Source organism: Zootoca vivipara, chromosome 17, assembly GCF_963506605.1.
Source record: "Zootoca vivipara chromosome 17, rZooViv1.1, whole genome shotgun sequence".
In the NCBI taxonomy this organism is placed as follows: domain Eukaryota; kingdom Metazoa; phylum Chordata; class Lepidosauria; order Squamata; family Lacertidae; genus Zootoca; species Zootoca vivipara.
Genome location: NC_083292.1, coordinates 14002456 through 14021029, shown reverse-complemented (window position 1 = coordinate 14021029; position 18574 = coordinate 14002456). Strand labels below are relative to the sequence as shown.

At 46.8% G+C, this 18574-nt stretch overlaps 1 protein-coding gene across 1 annotated transcript in view; it reads right to left on the bottom strand.

The window, feature by feature from the left end:
- SLC25A1 (solute carrier family 25 member 1) overlaps positions 1–18574 on the bottom strand; it is a 53824-nt gene that overhangs the window by 16823 nt on the left and 18427 nt on the right. Inside the window, exon 2 of the mRNA XM_035098027.2 lies at positions 6538–6645. Within this exon, the coding sequence (XP_034953918.1) occupies positions 6538–6645 (108 nt within the window). The remainder of the gene's footprint in view (positions 1–6537; positions 6646–18574) is intronic.

Sequence of the window (18574 nt, the reverse complement as noted above, 5' to 3'; positions counted from 1 at the left end):
CCAACTACGATTCCCTCAGCAGATGCCAGGCTAACATTATTTTTTAGGACGAATGTTCTAGAAGGAACTCAGGCAGCTTAGCCACTGCTGAATTTCTCTATTTATTTATTTTTAAATGCTTTTCCTATTCTAAAAAAAGCCGACTTTCCTGGGTCTGAACTCTCCTGCTTCTTGGTCCATAAACTTCAGCAAACAAGACAAATTACTGTTCCCATTTTAATTTTGTCTGACATTTTAAAACAAAGTATTATTATTTTTTACCGCCAACAAATCCCCATCCACACGCAGCCTTTAAATAAATCTTGTCTAAACGTACGGTAGCTATTTCCTCCAGTCTCCTTGGAAGGGTTTGTCACCCCTAGACACTTATCATCAGCTCCATACTCTGTCTTTGCAATTAGATCTGGCTTTTCGCGAGGCTGAGATGAATAACAAGAATCAAACTGGGATTTATTTTTGCTGGGCCATAATTAAGAAAGATTCTCATCTCATCTCACTTCTGAGGACTGTGTGTAATGAACCCTAAACCCTAAACAAGTTAGACATTCTGTACTCAAGGCAATCTAATTTCTGCGCTATTCCCTGAACCAATTATTAAATCCACGTAGTCCATTTTTGTAATTTACTGCATTTATACTCCACCTTTCCTCCAAGGAGCTCAAGGGTGGCATACACGGTTGGGGTGTGCTGTTGATAACGCCGAGGTTGCAGGTTCGATCCCCGCATGGGACGACTGCATATTCCTGCATTGCAGGGGGTTGGACTAGATGACCCTCGGGCTCCCTTCCAACTCTGATTCTACGATTCCCCTCTTCATTTGATCCCCACAACAGCCTTGTAAGGCAGGTTATTTATTTATTAAACTTCATCTGAAGGTCTCCGGACGGTTCACAAGATAAAAATACAGGATTAAAAAAATGCAAAGCGGATAGTTAAAAAATGAAACAAAATACTCACCCGCCCCCCACTCCCACAAAGACTTAGATGCCTCTTTGAGCTCCTTGGAGGAAAGGTGGGTTTTAAATGTATACAAAAAATAAAACAAAAATGGGAAGGGAGAGTGGGCATTCATTTAATGCACTATGAAAGCTATTTAATGGCTCCCCCCCCCCCCCCAGGATTCTGAGAGCTATTGCTCCCCTCACAAATCCTGGAGCAGTTTAACAATCAATCCCTCTTCCCAGGGAACTCTGGGAAATGTAGTTCTGTAAGGGGAGGAATGGGGGCATTCCAGCAGCTCTCAGCGCCTTTAGCATACTACAGCTCCCAGGATTCTCTGGAGGGAGCTGTGGCTGTTTAAAGTGGCACCGCACTGCTTTAGCTGTATGGTGTGGACATAGGACAAAGGTAAAGAAGGCAAAGGACCCCTGGACGGTTAAGTCCAGTCAAAGTCAAAGGCGACTATGGGGTTGCGGCGCTCATCTCGCTTCCAGGCTGAGGGAGCCGGCGTTTGTCCACAGACAGCTTTCCGGGTCATGTGGCCCGCAGGACTAAACCGCTACTGGCGCAACAGAACACCATGACGGAAACCAGAGCGCACGGAAAGACCGTTTACCTTCCCGCCGCAGCGGTAAGTATTTATCTACTTGCGCTGGAATGTTTTCAAACTGCTAGGTTGGCAGGAGCTGGGACAGAGCAATGGTAGTGGCGCCCGCCCTGTGGAACGCCCGCCCATCAGATGTCAAGGAAATAAACAACGATCTGACTTTTAGAAGACATCTGAAGGCAACCCTGTTTAGGGGAGTTTTTAATGTTTGATGTTTTATCGTGTTCTTAATATTCTGTTGGGAGTCGCCCAGAGTGGCTGGGGAATAAATAATAATTATTATTATTAATAATATGCCTGTTGTCTTTGTCCATGGAGTTTTCTTGGCAGGGACACTGGAGTGGCTTGCCAGTTCCTTCTCCAGGTGGATCACGTTTAGTCAAAACTCTCCACTATGACCTCTCCATCTTGGGTGGCCCTGCATGGCATAGCTCATAGCTTCTCTGAGTTATTCAAGCCCCTTCGCCACGACAAGGCATTGATCCATGAAGGGGACGACAGAGGACGAGATGGTTGGACAGTGTTATCGAAGCTACGAACATGAGTTTGACAAAGCTGCGGGAGGCAGTGCAAGACAGGAGTGCCTGGCGTGCTATGGTCCATGGGGTCACGAAGAGTCGGACACGACTAAACGACTAAACAACAACAAATTATTATTATTAATAATAATAACTCTGTTGCAGGGATTCGAACCGCCGACCTTCCAATCGGCAAGCCGAAGAGACTCAGTGGTTTGGACCACAACTAGGTGGACAAAGAGTCTGACCTGATATAAACCAGCTTCTACTGCTTCGGCCCACTAGCTCTCTGCAGGGTGGTCAAGGAGGAGAGTTTGCAAAGCAGGCCATGCCAGGCCGAAAACTCAGCAGCCTCTCCTGTGATGACCTACAAGGGGAGCCGAGTGTTTCTCCTGCCAAATCAGAAGTGCTCCGTATCCTTGGCTACCCTCGAGCCTTTGCTTTTAAACCATGTGTTTTTTGGCTACGTCAAGAGGGACAGGGAGAGAGGATGTCACATTAAGAGCAGCGCGACACCAGAACGGCACAAAGCCCACTTCAATGGCCCCTTTCTCCATGCACAAATTTAACGTGGGCACACAGCTCTCAAGCCTTCCCGCACGACTCTCCCTATCCTTGCCCTGACTCCGGGTACAACCAGCCCCTGTGCCGCTGCTACCTGCAGAGTGAAGTCGGTGCCAAGCAACTAAGGGGGTTCTGCAGCACAGCGTGTCTCATCGGTTGCAAATCTGGCATGCTCCAGCCGGGCTGGAATGCCGCCAACCTCCTTAGCGAGTCAGCCGGGCAAACAGGCTAGGCGATGAGTCATCGAGCCACTGCCTGCGGCACACGAGTTTCCCCCCGTCGCTCCTTTCCTTCTTGCTATCGTATGGTAGAACAGTCAGAGCTCAAGGCTATAATAAGGGGCGGGGGGGGGGCTGAGGGGACATCCGCCAGGCTCAACTGGGCAGCCACATTGCATGCCACCAGTGAATGTCACGAGGGACAGGGTGGTCCTTGAAGGGCTTTGTTTCCTTGGGCTAGATAAATAAGGGAGGGGGTGGGAAACACCTCCCCACCACCACCACCACGGCATGTGGCGTCCAATAAGGAAATTTTGCCCATGGTATGATTATTTTCCATGATATGGACCATAAAGAACCATATGGTTTTAAAACCATATGATTTTATTTTCCATGATATGGACCATAAAGAAGGCTGATCGCCGAAGAATTGATGCTTTTGAATTATGGTGCTGGAGGAGACTCTTGAGAGTCCCACGGACTGCAAGAAGATCAAACCTATCCATTCTGAAGGAAATCAGCCCTGAGTGCTCACTGGAAGGACAGATCGTGAAGCTGAGGCTCCAATACTTATGGCCACCTCATGAGAAGAGAAGACTCCCTGGAAAAGACCCTGATGTTGGGAAAGATGGAGGGCACTAGGAGAAGGGGACGACAGAGGACGAGATGGTTGGACAGTGTTCTCGAAGCTACGAACATGAGTCTGACCAAACTGCGGGAGGCAGTGCAAGACAGGAGTGCCTGGCGTGCTCTAGTCCATGGGGTCACGAAGAGTTGGACACGACTAAACGACTAAACAACAACAACATGATTATTTTCCACATAGTCATTTTGACACTTGGGCACCCTATTTGCAAAATTTAAAGAATTCCAAAATACAGAGGCGCTTTCACTTTCGCAAGATTTGGTTGTACCTGAGGGTCAATTTCCAAAAAAATAATAAAAAATCCAGTGGAAAAGAGATTATGTCCCTGTGAAGATGGCAGTATTGAGTCAGTGGCGCATGTGTTTATAAAGATTTGAGGATTAAGGTTATTAGCCCTCTACTACCAGTATTGTCCATGGTGGGTCCCTCAACCATTGCTACTGTGTCCTTTCTTCGTAGCACAGGGCCATCGAACTCCCAAGAGACTGGGATCTACTCATGGGATAAAAACCTGGCAGTGATCTACCCCCTTTTTTGGGGGGGGGGGTTTCAGGTCAAAGCTGTTGAGCTTTTTTCCCCCCACCATAAGATCGCTCAGGGGACGATCGGCCTCACAGAGAAAATTCTGTCTTCCGTTCTAGCAATCATGCACGAATGCAGGATGGGGCAAGGGGGCAGGGCCGAATGCTCTTTACCCGAAGCTAAGGAAAAAGACCCCACGATCAACCAAAACCTCCCAGGGAACGACAAGTTGATCGCGACCGACCGGTTGGACATCCCTGTTCTAGCAGATCAAGATGATCAGGTGACGGCAAAAACGGCAAGGTTTTTAGTGGAGGCAATTAGAACAAGATCTATTATTTGCAGGTAGGTAGCCATGTTGGAATGCCGTAGTCGAAGCAAAATAAAAAAAATTCCTTCCAGTAGCACCTTAGAGACCAATTAAGTTTGTCATTGGTATGAGCTTTCGTGTGCATGCACACTTCTTCAGATACACTGAAGCAGAAGTCACCAGATCCCCACATATAGTGAGAGGGTGGGGAGGGGGGCACCACTCAAAAGGGTGGTGGGAAACCGGACTGTTTATGACCGCATTTGGTCTTGCAAGAAGAATTTACGACTCTTTACTACTGCGATTGGTTCCACAGGAAAAGCAAGGGGTGAGATGGCTAAAGATAGATTTATCATGTCTAATGAGATAATTTGATTATCTCATTATTTGAGATATGATTTGATTCTTGATGCAAACCCCCAAAATGTATTTTCTATAGTGAAGTTTTTACCTCTACCTTCAGTACATTTTATTTTACTGCTATGGCTAGTGGCTGATGCAGATTTTTCTGATTCTAACATGTGGCATCACAGGGACTGTGGGTGAACTCAGACACCCGTTTCCCCGATTATAATGCTGACATTTCCACCCTGTTTTCACACTGCAGTACCTATTGAGTGCTGTAGCTCGGTGGTAGGGCATCTGTTTGCATTTATTTATTAATTATTAATTATTATTATTAGGGGATGCGGGTGGCGCTGTGGGTTAAACCACAGAGCCTAGGTCTTGCTGATTGGAAGGTTGGCAGTTGCTTGGTCCCAGCCACTTCTGGCGCAACAGGACACCGTGACGAAAATGCCGTTTACCTACCCGCCAGAGCGGCACCTAATTATCTACTTGCACTGGCGTGCTTTCAAACTGCTAGGTGGGCAGGAGCTGGGACCAAGCAACGGGAGCTCACCCCGTCGCAGGGATTCGAACCGCCGACTTTCTGATCAGCAAGCCCTAGGCTCAGTGGTTTAACCACAGCGCCACCTGGGTCCCCTACCCGCCGGAGCAGTACCTAATTATCTACTTGCACTGGCGTGCTTTCGAACTGCTAGGTTGGCAGGAGCTGGGACAAAGCAAAGGGAGCTCACCCCGTCGCTGGGATTCGAACCGCCGACCTTCTGATTGGCAAGCCCAAGAGGCTCAGTGGTTTAGACCACAGTGCCACCCCTGTCCCTTCAGGTAGCAGAGACGAGAGAGACCCTCTCGTGCTGCACCAGTCACCCTGAAAGAAGCACTTCAAACCACGGGAGACCGCCCTGAGCTACACAGACCCACAATCTCTAATGGTTGTGGTTGTATGGTTGAATCCTGGCTTAATAAGCCAGACTGTGCTCCCCTTTTCATGCAAGCCATTCTTGTGTGAGAGAGCCAGGAAGCCACAGTTAGAACTGGGAAACTATGGTTAACAACTTCTAAACTAGTCAGGATTCATACGCCAACGTTTAACCATCACTTCTTTGAAAGTCTCTGAACCATAGTGTCACAGAGGAGGCACTGCGACTACTCTAGAGTAACGACTCTCCAAACCGTTGCCTTTTCATGCTTTTATTGTGTGCAGGCTATTTACAGTGCTAGGGCTGTACAGGATACATGTTCTCAGTCTGGGTCAGAACCCTGGAATGGCGCTTCCCGCGTTTTCTTCCAACATAAGAGTCTGGGCACCCCAAATCTCTTTCCGCGTTTCCTCCTGCGTAATTCCGGAACCGGAGGGAAAAAGGGTCTCCTTTCCATGTTTTCCTTCTCCCCCCCTTTCCCCCCCCCCGCTCTCTCTTCCTCTCTCACATGCAACAGAGGCTCTGCTATCCTGCCAGAGCCCTGTCTCCTACTTCCTCCTTCCCCACTGGACTCTTCCCCCTCCCCGCTTGCTCTGCTGCTATTGGACGAACTGGTCCTCAAGATGGGAGGGGGCTCTCTGTACTGTTTCCCCCTCACACATAGTTTCCCAGTTCACATGTAAACAGGAAACTGTGGTTAACTTTGGCTTCTGGGCTTGTGCCCCCACCTACTTGAAGGGCTGCACGAAGCGAGTACATATCCCAGCTCAATAACCTAATATTTCATTGTTTAAATAACCAAGTAAATAACCACACATCCATCCACCTGCAAAATGTGGCTCTTCCCCCATGGCACCTCTCAGAACAGACTGGCCAGGGTCATGTTTTGGTTTGCTTGCGGGAATCGGTGAGAGACCGATCTGGTCCTACTGCCTGGTGAAGACTTACCAATTCCTTTGTAGCGAGGCGGGTTTGCTTTCTCATCCAGCTGAAGCTGCGTTTTCACATACTCTGTGGGGAATGTAATGCAAATCTCAATCCCGCCAGCGATGCCACCTAGGGGTGAAAATAAAGCAAAGCGGAAATAAAATCAACCCCCATTTGCAAAAGAATGGCATCAACACTCTTCTCTCCTCCTGCCTGGGTGAGCGTACCTCTGTCATGGAAATTCTACTCAATATTGATCCAGAGTAGATTCCAACGTATAGTGAGAAAGAGTAAAAACTTAAACATGTTCTGGGATTCCCAAAAAATAGACCAGAGGCCATTGTTTTTCATCAAGTGACTGGCCTGAGGTCACCCAGTGAGCTTCAGTGCTTATTGTTTTTAGGAGACGCCTAGTTCTCTCACAGAGTTCCCCCTGAAGAGGGATTGACTCTTACACCACTCTGTGGTTGGAAATAAAAAAGGATCCCTCATTCAATTTTATAGGATTCACGTGTGTGTGCATTAATCCTCCTTAGTTGCAGAACACCTAACGAGACATTCGCCTGTTTTCACGCCCGCCTACAGATGTTGTAAGCTGCTGCCAGGCATTTTCTATCCTTTGTGATCAGTTATCATTTCAGCCACCTCTAACCTAACCCAACCTCTCTCTCCCCTGCTCAAAAGTTCCAGCTTTCGCAAGCAAACATCAGACAGGATTGCAAAACGCATTAGCCAAGAATATCATCCTGTAGTGGCATGGAGAGAGAAAGAGAGTGAGTGTCTGGACTCTCTGGAAAATGGATGGCGGCTAACAGATTTAGGCTGAATCACGACAAGACAGAAGAACTGTTTGTGGGGGACAGGAGGCGGGCAGGTGTGGGTAACTGAATGGGGTAACTGTACCCCTGAAGGACCAGGTGCACAGCCTGGGAGTCATTTTGGACTCTCAGCTGTCTATGGAGGCACAGGTCAATTCTGTGTCCAGGGTGGCTGTCTACCAGCTCCATCTGGTATGCAGGCTGAGACCCTACCTGCCCGTGGACTGTCTCGCCAGAGTGGTGCATACTCTAGTTATCTCCCGCTTGGACTACTGCAATGCGCTCTGCGTCGGGCTACCTTTGAAGGTGACCGGGAAACTACAATTAATCCAGAATGCGGCAGCTAGACTGGTGACTGGGAGCGGCCGCCGAGACCACATAACACCGGTCCTGAAAGACCTACGTTGGCACCCAATACGTTTCCGAGCACAATTCAAAGTGTTGGTGCTGACCTTTAAAGCCCTAAAGGGCCTCGGCCCAGTATACCTGAAGGAGCGTCTCCACCCCCATCATTCAGCCCGGACACTAGAAGCGATGTTACAGGGAACCAGGCAGAGGCCCTTCTCAGTAGTGGCGCCCGCCCTGTGGAATGCCCTCCCATCAGATGTCAAGGAAATAAACAACTACCTGACTTTTAGAAGACATCTGAAGGCAGCCCTGTTTCGGGAGGTTTTTAATGTTTGAAGTTTTCTTCTGTTTTTAGTGTTCTGTTGGAAACCGCCCAGAGTGGCTGGGGGGAAACCCAGCCAGATGGGCAGGGTATAAATAATAAATTATATTTCGTCCGAAACTGGCCCAGTGAGCTCCGTGGCTGAGTGGGGATTTGAACCCGCCTCTTTTGCCACCCCCAGTGCAAAACTCTGACTGCTAGACCCCACTGCCTCTCAGCAGCAAGAAAACAGCTCTCCTCATAACTTTTAGCACAGTCATGTTCCAAAAACCAGGAGCATCCGGCAGCCTGTGCATCTGAACAGCTTTGATGTGCTATATTTTTAATCTCCAGCTGCTTGGCCCACACACAGAGACCTTCCTGAAACCTGACCTCCCTCTCTGGCTATGAAAATCTGCCTTCATGCCCTGACCCTGTCAACTGGCCGAGTCATTCTTTCCCCTACTATCATTCACCAAGAGGAACGCACCACCCAAGCATGACTCAGCATGGGGCATTCCCCCGTTGCCATTGGCTGGGACAGGAGCATGCCCAGTCAAACGCCATGGGGCCAGGAAATTAGGAGGAAACAGGATCCACATCAGCATCAGCTGAGCAGGCTTTCAGGTCTCACGATGATGACAAAGCTGTCGGCGTCCCCGAAAGGGGAAAATATTCCATGCATGCTAAAAATTTGGTTAAATGAGGAATTGCCCCCCCCCCCCCGGGATTGGCTTCCGGCATTGAAAGCGTCACAGATTGTTCCTGTGCCAGACTTTGAGAGATGGCCCACACAACCGCTGAAAGATTTTTAACAGGGGAGGGTGGGTGGAAAAGTTATAGAACTGCAGAGTTGGAAGGGATCATGTGGTCATCTAGTCCAACCCCCTGCAATGCAGGAATCTTTTGCCCAATGTGGATCTGGCGTAGGACACTTAGCTATTGGCTTCGCCTAAACTCAAATCCCCCCGGTCTAATATCCCTAGTGCTGCAAGATTGTCACAAGAGCGCCTGGATCAAAACTGTATATAAAAAACCTCACCCTTGTGAGGTTTATCACCACAACAGCTACTCACTTTGGGTTTTAGTAAAGCAAGCAATCTAATTTGTCAGCGCCTAAATGTTATCGAGCGTCAGAACAACTTGGCCACAAGAAGGAAATTTTGCCCATGGTATGACTATTTGCCACCTTCCCATTTCGACTCTCTGGCACCCTATTTGCATAACCTAGCAAATTCCAAAATATAGACACGCTTTTACCCTTGCAAGATTGAAGGTATTGCCCATGGCTGTACTTGAGGGACGATTCCAACAAATTCCACACGAAAAACGCTCATGTCCCTGTGGAGATGGCAGTACCGAATCGGTGGCACATGCCCTGCTGGCTTGCACTCTTTATAAAGACTTGAGGAATGAGATTATCACCCCTCTTTTATTGTCCATTCCGTGTCGCCCAGCCACTGCCACAGTGTCCTTTCTCTTGGCAGATCAAGATGAGCAAGTGACAGCAAAGGTGGCAAGGTTTTTAGCTGGGACAATCAGAATAAGATCCACTATTTGACTATCGATTCAAAACCGTAAAAATGTATTTTATATAATTGACTTTTTATTTCTATTCTTTGTATATTGTACTGTTGTTTTATTGCTATGGCTGACGCAAATAAAGATTCATTCATTCCTCATCCCTTTGCCCAATGTGAGTCTCGAATCCAAGACCCTGAGATTCCGTGTCTCACGCTCTTCAAGCTGATCTATCCCAGAGATGGCGCGTTTACAGAAATGAGAATTTCAGGTGGCTTAGGATGGCAGAAAGAGGCCCCCATCTGAATATTCAAAGCAGCATCATACCGCTTCATACAGCCACAGCCTCCCTCCAAGAACCCTGGGAACCACAGAGTTTTTTGTCCAGGGCACTAAAAGTTCTTGGGAGATCACCCAGTCCCAATACAGACCTACAATTCACACAGAAATGGGATTTCTTAGGAAACCACGTTGGGAATTTTAGCTCTGTGAGGGGGACAGGCTGTCGCTTGACGAATTTCTGCACTCTGAACCAACTACATTTCCAGAATCCTAGTGCAGGCATGGAAACGCAAGCGAGATCGCTTTTAATTTATTTTCAATATCCGTACGCCGCTTAACGCGTGAAATCCCTAAGCTGTTTACACAAAACACTATCATTTAAAAAACGGAAAAAGGGGTTGGGGAGCCCATCGTGCCCCAGGACACTTTTTATAATTTATGAATCAGCTAATTAAAAGAACTAGGTAAAGGTAAAGGGGCCCCTGACCATCAGGTCCAGTCGTGTCCGACTCTGGGGTTGCAGCGCTCATCTCGCTCTATAGGCCGAGGGAGCCGGCGTTTGTCCGCAGACAGCTTCCAGGTCATGTGGCCAGCATGACAAAGCTGCTTCTGGCGAACCAGAGCAGCGCACGGAAACGCCGTTTACCTTCCCGCCGGAGTGGTCCCTATTTATCTACTTGCACTTTGATGTGCTTTTGCACTGCTAGGTGAGCAGGAGCTGGGACCGAGCAACGGGAGCTCACCCTGTTGCAGGGATTCGAACCGCCAACCTTCTGATCAGCAAGCCCTAGACTCTGTGGTTTAACCCACAGCGCCACCCCCTCCCAATTAAAAGAACTATTATTACGTTAATTTTTTAATATGGTGATTCATAACTGAAAGAAATCTCTGAATGATGCCAAAAAAATATCGCAGAACAAAGTCAAATGCAAAAAAAGAAAAAGAAAAAATTGCAGGAGCACAGAACAGGAATGATAACAATATTTAATTTTTCAAAATTAAACCGGGCAGCACTTTAAAAGGACGATGGTCCCCTGTGAATTAGGCCACCTAGCTACCCTAACCTTAACAAGATTTCAAGGCGCCTCTCACTAAAGAGATTTCTACAAGTCTATTTGTATGCTTGCCTCTGGCTGCTTATCCTGTTACCTGATAAACTAGTTCTGGGTGCACTCGGAATAAAACAGCGCCCATTCCTCCTCCAGATTCTTCTCACGCCCCAAAAGCCTGGGAGCTCTCCCGTCTCCTTGACCTGATCTAGCAAAAGATTACGCCTGCTTTCAAAAGGTTCTTCCATTCTTAAAAAGGCAACAGGGTTCCAAAGTGAGGCCTCTCTATTATTTTCGGGTTGGGGAAAAAAAACAACCCCGCATTGATCCAACTTGGCCCTTGTTCTCGCCGTCTGACGGAGGGAAATATAAAAGGCTGGCCTTTGGGAGTTTGCCAGCTCAGTTACTTCTCACACCATAGAAGCAAGATTCTTCAAACTGCCCAATACAGTGTCAGTAACCCAGATATACAGTGGTACCTCGACTTACGAACGACTCGACAACCGAATTTTTCGACTTACGAATGGGGCAAATAGCCGCACGCTTAACGAATTTCTCGACAGTATGGTCTAGCCACCCTTTTATTTAATTTTTTGCAGTGAAATTGTTGTTGTTGTTGTTATTCCGTTCATTTCTAGACTGCTTTATATTTTAAAGGGGGGGGGAATGTCAAAAAGGTTCGTAACACATTAAAACCACCAACAGAACAACCCCAAATAAAACAAATTCAAGCTTCGAGGAAAATATTTCAGATCCTGCTCTAAGTGACGTTTTGCTTTCCACATATTTATTTGCCTACTTAATTTATACAGCTGCCCCATAGCAGAAGTACTCTAGGAAGGCAGTGTGGTGTATTGGTTAGAGCAGGCATGCCCAAACTTCGGCCCTCCAGATGTTTTGGACTACAATTCCCATCATCCCTGACCACTGGTCCTGCTAGCTAGGGATCATGGGCGTTGTAGGCCAAAACATCTGGAGGGCCGCAGGTTGGGCATGCCTGGGTTAGAGTGTCAGACCAGGACCTAGGAGCTGAGGGTTCAAATCCCCACTCGGTCATATAGCTCACTGGGTGAACCTTGGAGTCAGTCACAGGCTCCTAGGCTACCTTGCAGGGTCGTTGTAGGGATTAACTGAGGAGGGGTGTGAGGAACCATGGGCTCCTTGCCGAAAAAAGGTGGGCTATAGATGCAATAATGAGCTTTTCTGCTCAAGAAAGCTAGAGGGGCCTGTCAGATAGAGATGTCAGCCATCAACCCGGCATCCAGGGATCTCAATTTGACCCACGTCTCTCCCTTTTAATCTTTCTTCTCTCTCTCTCTTTATTTTTCTTTCTTTCCCCCTCTTTTTTCTTTCCTTCCCTCTGGATCTATGTACTGTATTTACTTTAACTAGGTTATAGTGTTTTAGTCTGGACAACAAAAAGATATTTGATAATAATTTTTGTATCTCTCTTGATAAAAATCTAATACAAATTATTCCCCCCAAAAGAAAACATCCCTCGTTCATGCCTTGACATCATAGCTGCCAAGTTTTCCCTTTTCTCGCGAGGAAGCCTATTCAGCATAAGGGAAAATCCCTGTAAAAAAGGGATAACTTGGCAGCTATGCTTGACATATCCCTGTTTGTTACTCTAGAGCAGGCATCCCCAAACTGCGGCCCTCCAGATTTTCTGGCCTACAACCCCCATGATCCCTAGCTAAGAGGACCAGTGGTCAGGGATGATGGGAATTGTAGTCCAAAACATCTGGAGGGCCGAAGTTTGGGGATGCCTGCTCTAGAGAGCTGCTGCCAATACTGAGCTGGACCCCCTCTCACATTCCCATTTAATTTGATCCTTTTGCATACAACCATGAGGACTAGAATCTTTCTCTAGCTCTTTTTTTAAGGGGAAAGGCCACATAACATTCTGCCCTGGCTGACACATTAGAATGCGTGTGCCCCAGCCCGACCTTAGCACTGCTTGACTGAAACAATAGGTGGTTTTGACTTTAAGCTGCTAAATCTTTCCCTATTGTGTTGCTGCCTCCCAGAGCTGTTGTTCAGCAACTCTCAGCTCCCCCCGAGAAAGAAACCGCTGGACGCTGCCTTGCACAGAGTGGGTTGAACAAAAGGATCTTTCTTCAGGCTGACGCTTTGGAGTGCAATATTCCAGCAAGCGCAAAACTGAACTATGGCAACACAGCCCAGCCTTGAGTAAATGCTTCTTGCAACAGAACTGCATAAATCAGTAAATCTTAGCTCTTCTGGCTACTACAAATCCCAGACTGATGAGTGCAGGTGGTCGGAATATGTGGATCCCAGGACCACAGTTCAAATCCATTTCCGACTGGCTGTGTATGCAGAACCGGAGAAGTGCTTATTTATTTACTTTTATTTCTGTAACCAAAGGAGAACATCAGCACGAACTAGGCAGAAGTGTTTGAAGGATTAAAAGTCCTAGGAATATCACAATATACTGATATATCACAGTGCCTGGAATAAGCATGGAGCTATGTAGAGGCTTTGGCTGGCTTCACGGGTTTTCCTGCACCGTGATTTTTGCCGGCGCCTGCTCTTGTGATTCACTGCCCCACCCCCACCCCTTCACGAGGCTGGGGAAAGCTGAACCGGTGGAGGAATCGAGAGAAGCATTGGCTGGCTTCATGGTTTTCCCCACATTGTAATTTTTGTACAGCGCGCGCGCGCGCACACACACACACACAGAGGACTCAGCTACATTAGTCAAAAAACAATTTTTAGAATGTGCTATAAACATGCAACACCAGATGGCGCTGTAGAGCAAAAAACCTTTTCTATGCGATTTTACATAGCGTTTTTTTCTTTTTCTTTTGTTATAATGATTTGATTCACGACTTATTTATAGCGGGGGGTTCCCCCCCCCCTGTGTGTAGATCCACCCATCGTGATTTGTGATCAATAGCCAGGTCAGAAATCATGAAACCGGTACGACTATATGGACTTCAAACTGGTTTCGGACGATATTATTGATATATCGCCCTGTTATTAGCACCTGCTTGAAATATTTTGTGCAGGGATGGAACCAAAGATCACCTTGAGGACAAGTCAAGAGCCAAGGGCAACATAGCTGCCAAGTTCCGGCCTGAGAAATTAGGGACTGGACCGGAAGTAGCGCTGCCGCCATTTTGGAACTGGGCGGGGGATGCTCAGAAGTTACTTTTGATGCTGCTCTGCCCTGTTCCAAAATGGCCGCTGTGCCAGAAGTCGCGCTGCAGCCATTTTGGAACTGGGCAAAGCAGCATGCTCCGCCCAGTTCCAAAATGGCCGCCGCGCCAGAATAAACCGGGGGAAAACAAAAAAAAAATCGTTTTTTCGGCTGGGACAGCCGGAAAAACGGGGGTTTCCCGGGGAATACAGGAGACTTGGCAGCTATGAAGGGCAATTGTTGCCCCAGCCGGTATAACAAAGGTAGAGAACCTATGGCCCTCCAGATGCTATTGGTCTCTACCATCTGCTCCAATCAGTATGGCCAGTGCTCAGAGCTGTGTTAGCAAAGTCAGTTAAACAGCACAGATGGAGTCCAGAAAACGAGGCATGGGGGACATTTAGCCTCCAGGCCTCACACTCCCCATCCCTGATCTATCGCACTGGTGTGTGTGTTTTTCACAAACTCAACAAAAATATTTTATTATTTGAGGAGAAAGGGAGAAATATCGTCTGTCTTACTCCAGGCCTTACACGTAGCAGGAAGACAGTCAATCAAATATAGAGAGGGAAAACTCCCTCAGAATGACACAATCATGTGCTGAATATTGTGCTCCTCAGCTTGGTTGCTAAGCAACACTTCAACCAGCCCCCACCTTTGGGCTAGCTGACTTTAGCACTAACAGAATTAAACTGAATTATCCCTGCTGCACTTCAACAAGAGGATGGGAGCTGGGCTCCAACACTAGCTTGGGGGGGGTCCAGGTTTCCCATCCCTTCCTCAAAGGAAACTTTTAGATTACTTCCTAGAAAGAAAACCACCAGAACTGGTATTTTATATTTCTTTTAGAGAAGAGCGGGTTTCACTTTTCTCTTTTCTTTTCTCTTTCTTTCTTTCTTTCTTTCTTTCTTTCTTTCTTTCTTTCTTTCTTTCTTTCTTTCTTTCTTTCTCTCTCTCTCTCTCTCTCTCTCTCCCCTCCCTCCCCTCTATACCTTTCTCTCTCCTACCCCCCTTTTATGTTTTATTGTATCTAGATCGATGGTTCTCAACCTTTTTTTGGCCATGCCCCACCTAAGCATCTCTAGAATCCTGATACCCACCCCCTGTGACATATAATTCCTATTATTCAAAAAGTAAACTCCTATTCACATGGAGGAAGCCTAAAAGACCATTCACTGTTAATAACTCTTTCTCAAATTGCCCCCCTTAAAAATCAAATTGCCCCCCTGTGTGTGGGGGTGTGTGCCCTACATTAGGAACCACGGATCTACAGGTGAAACTCGGAAAATTAGAATATCGTCGAAAAGTGCATTTATTTCAGTAATGCAACTTTTTATTTTTTTTATTTTTTATTTATGTTTTTACAAATGCTTTCTTTTGGAAATTCCACAGTAATAAAACAAATAGTTACAATAATACAAAAATAAACCGCTATTACATTTCATTAATTACATTCCATTTATAATTGACCCACCTAACGACAAATAATTACAACGACAACAAATAAAGGCTTGACATACCTTGCTTTGCATGTCATGCCCCTATCTCATATATTGGTTTCACCTTTTAAGTTGCGTTACTGAAATAAATGCACTTTTCGACGATATTCTAATTTCCCGAGTTTCACCAAAGTCTTCGTTTGGGTAAGAAAAAGGGAAAGATATTAAGTTTTGTGTTTTTCTCTATAAACTTTAATCCGGGGGTCAGCAAACTTTTTCAGCAGGGGGCCGGTCCACTGTCCCTCAGACCTTGTGGGGGGCCGGACTATATTTTTTGGGGGGAAATATGAACGAATTCCTATGCCCCACAAATAACCCAGAGATGCATTTTAAATAAAAGGACACATTCTACTCATGTAAAAACAAGCTGATTTGCGGACCGTCTGTTGGCCGGATTTAGAAGGCGACTGAGCCGCATTCGGCCCCCGGGCCTTAGTTTGGGAACCCCTGCCTTAATCAAATAAACAATTAAAAACCACCAGGAGTGGTGGTGGATGTAAATCTGACAAATTAAATAATGGCAAGGAGCAGAAATCTTGTGGACTTCAAAATAAGCAAGCTTCCCCCCCAACAAAGGAAAATCAAGGCGAGGGGAGAGTCAGGCTCTCGGGTCCTCCCAGCTAAAAACTGGCTTGTTCAAATCTCGGCTGTGCAAGCAGGGAGCTTTGGGTAGGTGAAAAGCCGTTCCTTCCTCCAAGCAAGGGATTATACAGGGCTTGACATGATTCAGCTGGGCACAGTGCCCGCCGGTCGGAAGACTCTTAGCACAACTGCGGCACCTTGCCCCTCTCGCTTGGAGGAAAAGTTCTTCTGAAGTGCCACGATTTGGCAATCGTTTTCCAGCTGGCAAACTGCCGTGTGAACTTGGGACACAACCAGCGCCGGGGAAGCAATTCCCATGCAGAGACTTCAGCCCCAGTTTTCAAAGCCTGCCTCTGCAGTCATGAGAGCTAGCAGCATGGGTTTATTTTATTTTATTTTTAAAAAAGTGGTGGCCAAGAGCAACTCGCAAGGAAAACGTCTCAGCGGACACCAGAATTTTCATGGAGAAGGTCCATGAAATGGCGAAAACGACCGGGAAAATCAGAAATCAGGAAGAGAGGAACTATAATAAGGAATGGGGATAAATTGCAATTTACTTAAGAGAACACTGTAATCAACTACAAACTTTGCAGGATTTGAGTAATGCTTGTAATGCATTGAAAACCAAAGTAAAAATGGATGACCGGTATTTAAGAAAAATAGAGAAAATATGTGGTACAGTTGGAAAAGATTGAAAAATGGAAAGCATGGAAGGATGGAGGGGAGTTTAAGGGGTCAGGGGATCCTAAATGCTGATGGTTATGTCTAATGTTTGAATTTAAATGTGTAATGTAAAACTGAATTAAAAAAAATTGACTACAAGAATTTTCATGGAGAAAACCACTTCCTTGCCTCCAACATTTCCTGCTAACTACCCACAAAGACCCATGTGGGGGGGGGGTTGGTCCACCAATGCAGTGGTAGGGGAATATTTTTTTGCAGCTCAGGGGCCACATCGCTTCTCAACAAGCATCTGGGGGCCAAATGCAAGTGATGGGCGGGGCGGGAGACAAAAGTGATTGGAGCCATTACTGTTATTTTTATTTTTTAAAAACTTTATAGTGTAGGAGCATTTCTACACCATCACACATCTCAAGGGACCAACGGAGCAGGGGCCAGGCCAGAGGTCTGGAGGACCTCCTTTGAAACAGCAGGACATGTTCTGAAATGTGAATGGCAGAGGAGAGAGGCAAAGAGGGACTGACCCCTGGGCTTTCATGATGGTTCCACCTGAAATGACTATTATGGGGGGGGGGGTCATGATTTGACTAAAACCGGGGTGGGTAGGTGGGTAGGGTTGGTGGATCCAGAGGTTAGGTCTGGAATGAGCCCGTGGTTTCAAAAACTCAAGTTAAAAATAAAACAATGGCGAGAGTTTCTCTCCAAAATAATAATAATATAATAATAATAATAATAATTTATTATTTATACCCCGCCCATTTGGCCGGGTTCCCCCAGCCACTCTGGGCGGCTTCCAACAAAATATTAAAATACAGAAATCCATCAAACATTAAAAGCTTCCCTAAACAGGGCTGCCTTGAGATGCCTTCTAAAGGTCTGGTAGTTGTTGTTCTCTTTGACCTCTGGTGAGAGGGCATCCCACAGGGTGGGTGCCACTACCGAGAAGGCCCTCTGCCAGGTTCCCTCTAACTTGGCTTCAATCTTAATGGGAAAGTTTAAATGAGAATTACCGTACTGTTTAAGGCTTTTTTTAAAAAAGTCTCTCTTGTGGGAATAACACACGAAAGAAAGAAAGAAAGAAAGAAAGAAAGAAAGAAAGAAAGAAAGAAAGAAAGAAAGAAAGAAAGAAAGAAAGAAAGAAAGATTGTACACACAGGGATGCGGAACCTACAATGCAGCCGGTTTTTAATCCCTGCTTGCCTGCTGATGAGCAAGGGGTTAAATCCTGCTCAGTTTGGCTGCCAGCTCCTGTTCCACGATTGAGGAAGGGGTTTGCACAAAATCTGCCACTCGGTGGGAAACTCAATTTTACCAAAGGGATTTCGATGCAAACTGCTTCCTGAGATTAGGGCAATTTCCATGCACAGTTCAATCCCTGGCCTCTGGCAGGTAGGGCTGGGAGAGAGACCCTTGAAGAGCTGCTGCCGGTCAGTGCAGACAATACTGAGTGAGATGGGCCAATGGTTCGGCGCAGCTGTACGAGGCAGCTTTCTTATGCCCTGTGCTGAAATGAAGGCGGGGGACGGGAACGGACCCTTCCTCTGAGCAGTGCGCTACTGCAAGTTAATTTGAAGTCCCGGTCAGTGAAAACACACCCACCTATCAAATTTGGCCCAGGAGGCCAATCCTGAGACGGATCCAGCCAGTGGAGCCAATAAAGTTGCCCACTCCTATAGGAACCGACTCCAGGCGGCCCCGAAGAAATGCCACCATCAGCCTGCATTAAAAAGCCAGCCGGTTAAAGTTTACCCCAAGGGTGCTCTTAGCTTTCCCCATTAGTGGCTCTTGCAGAGACAAGTAGGTGAAAAAGAGGA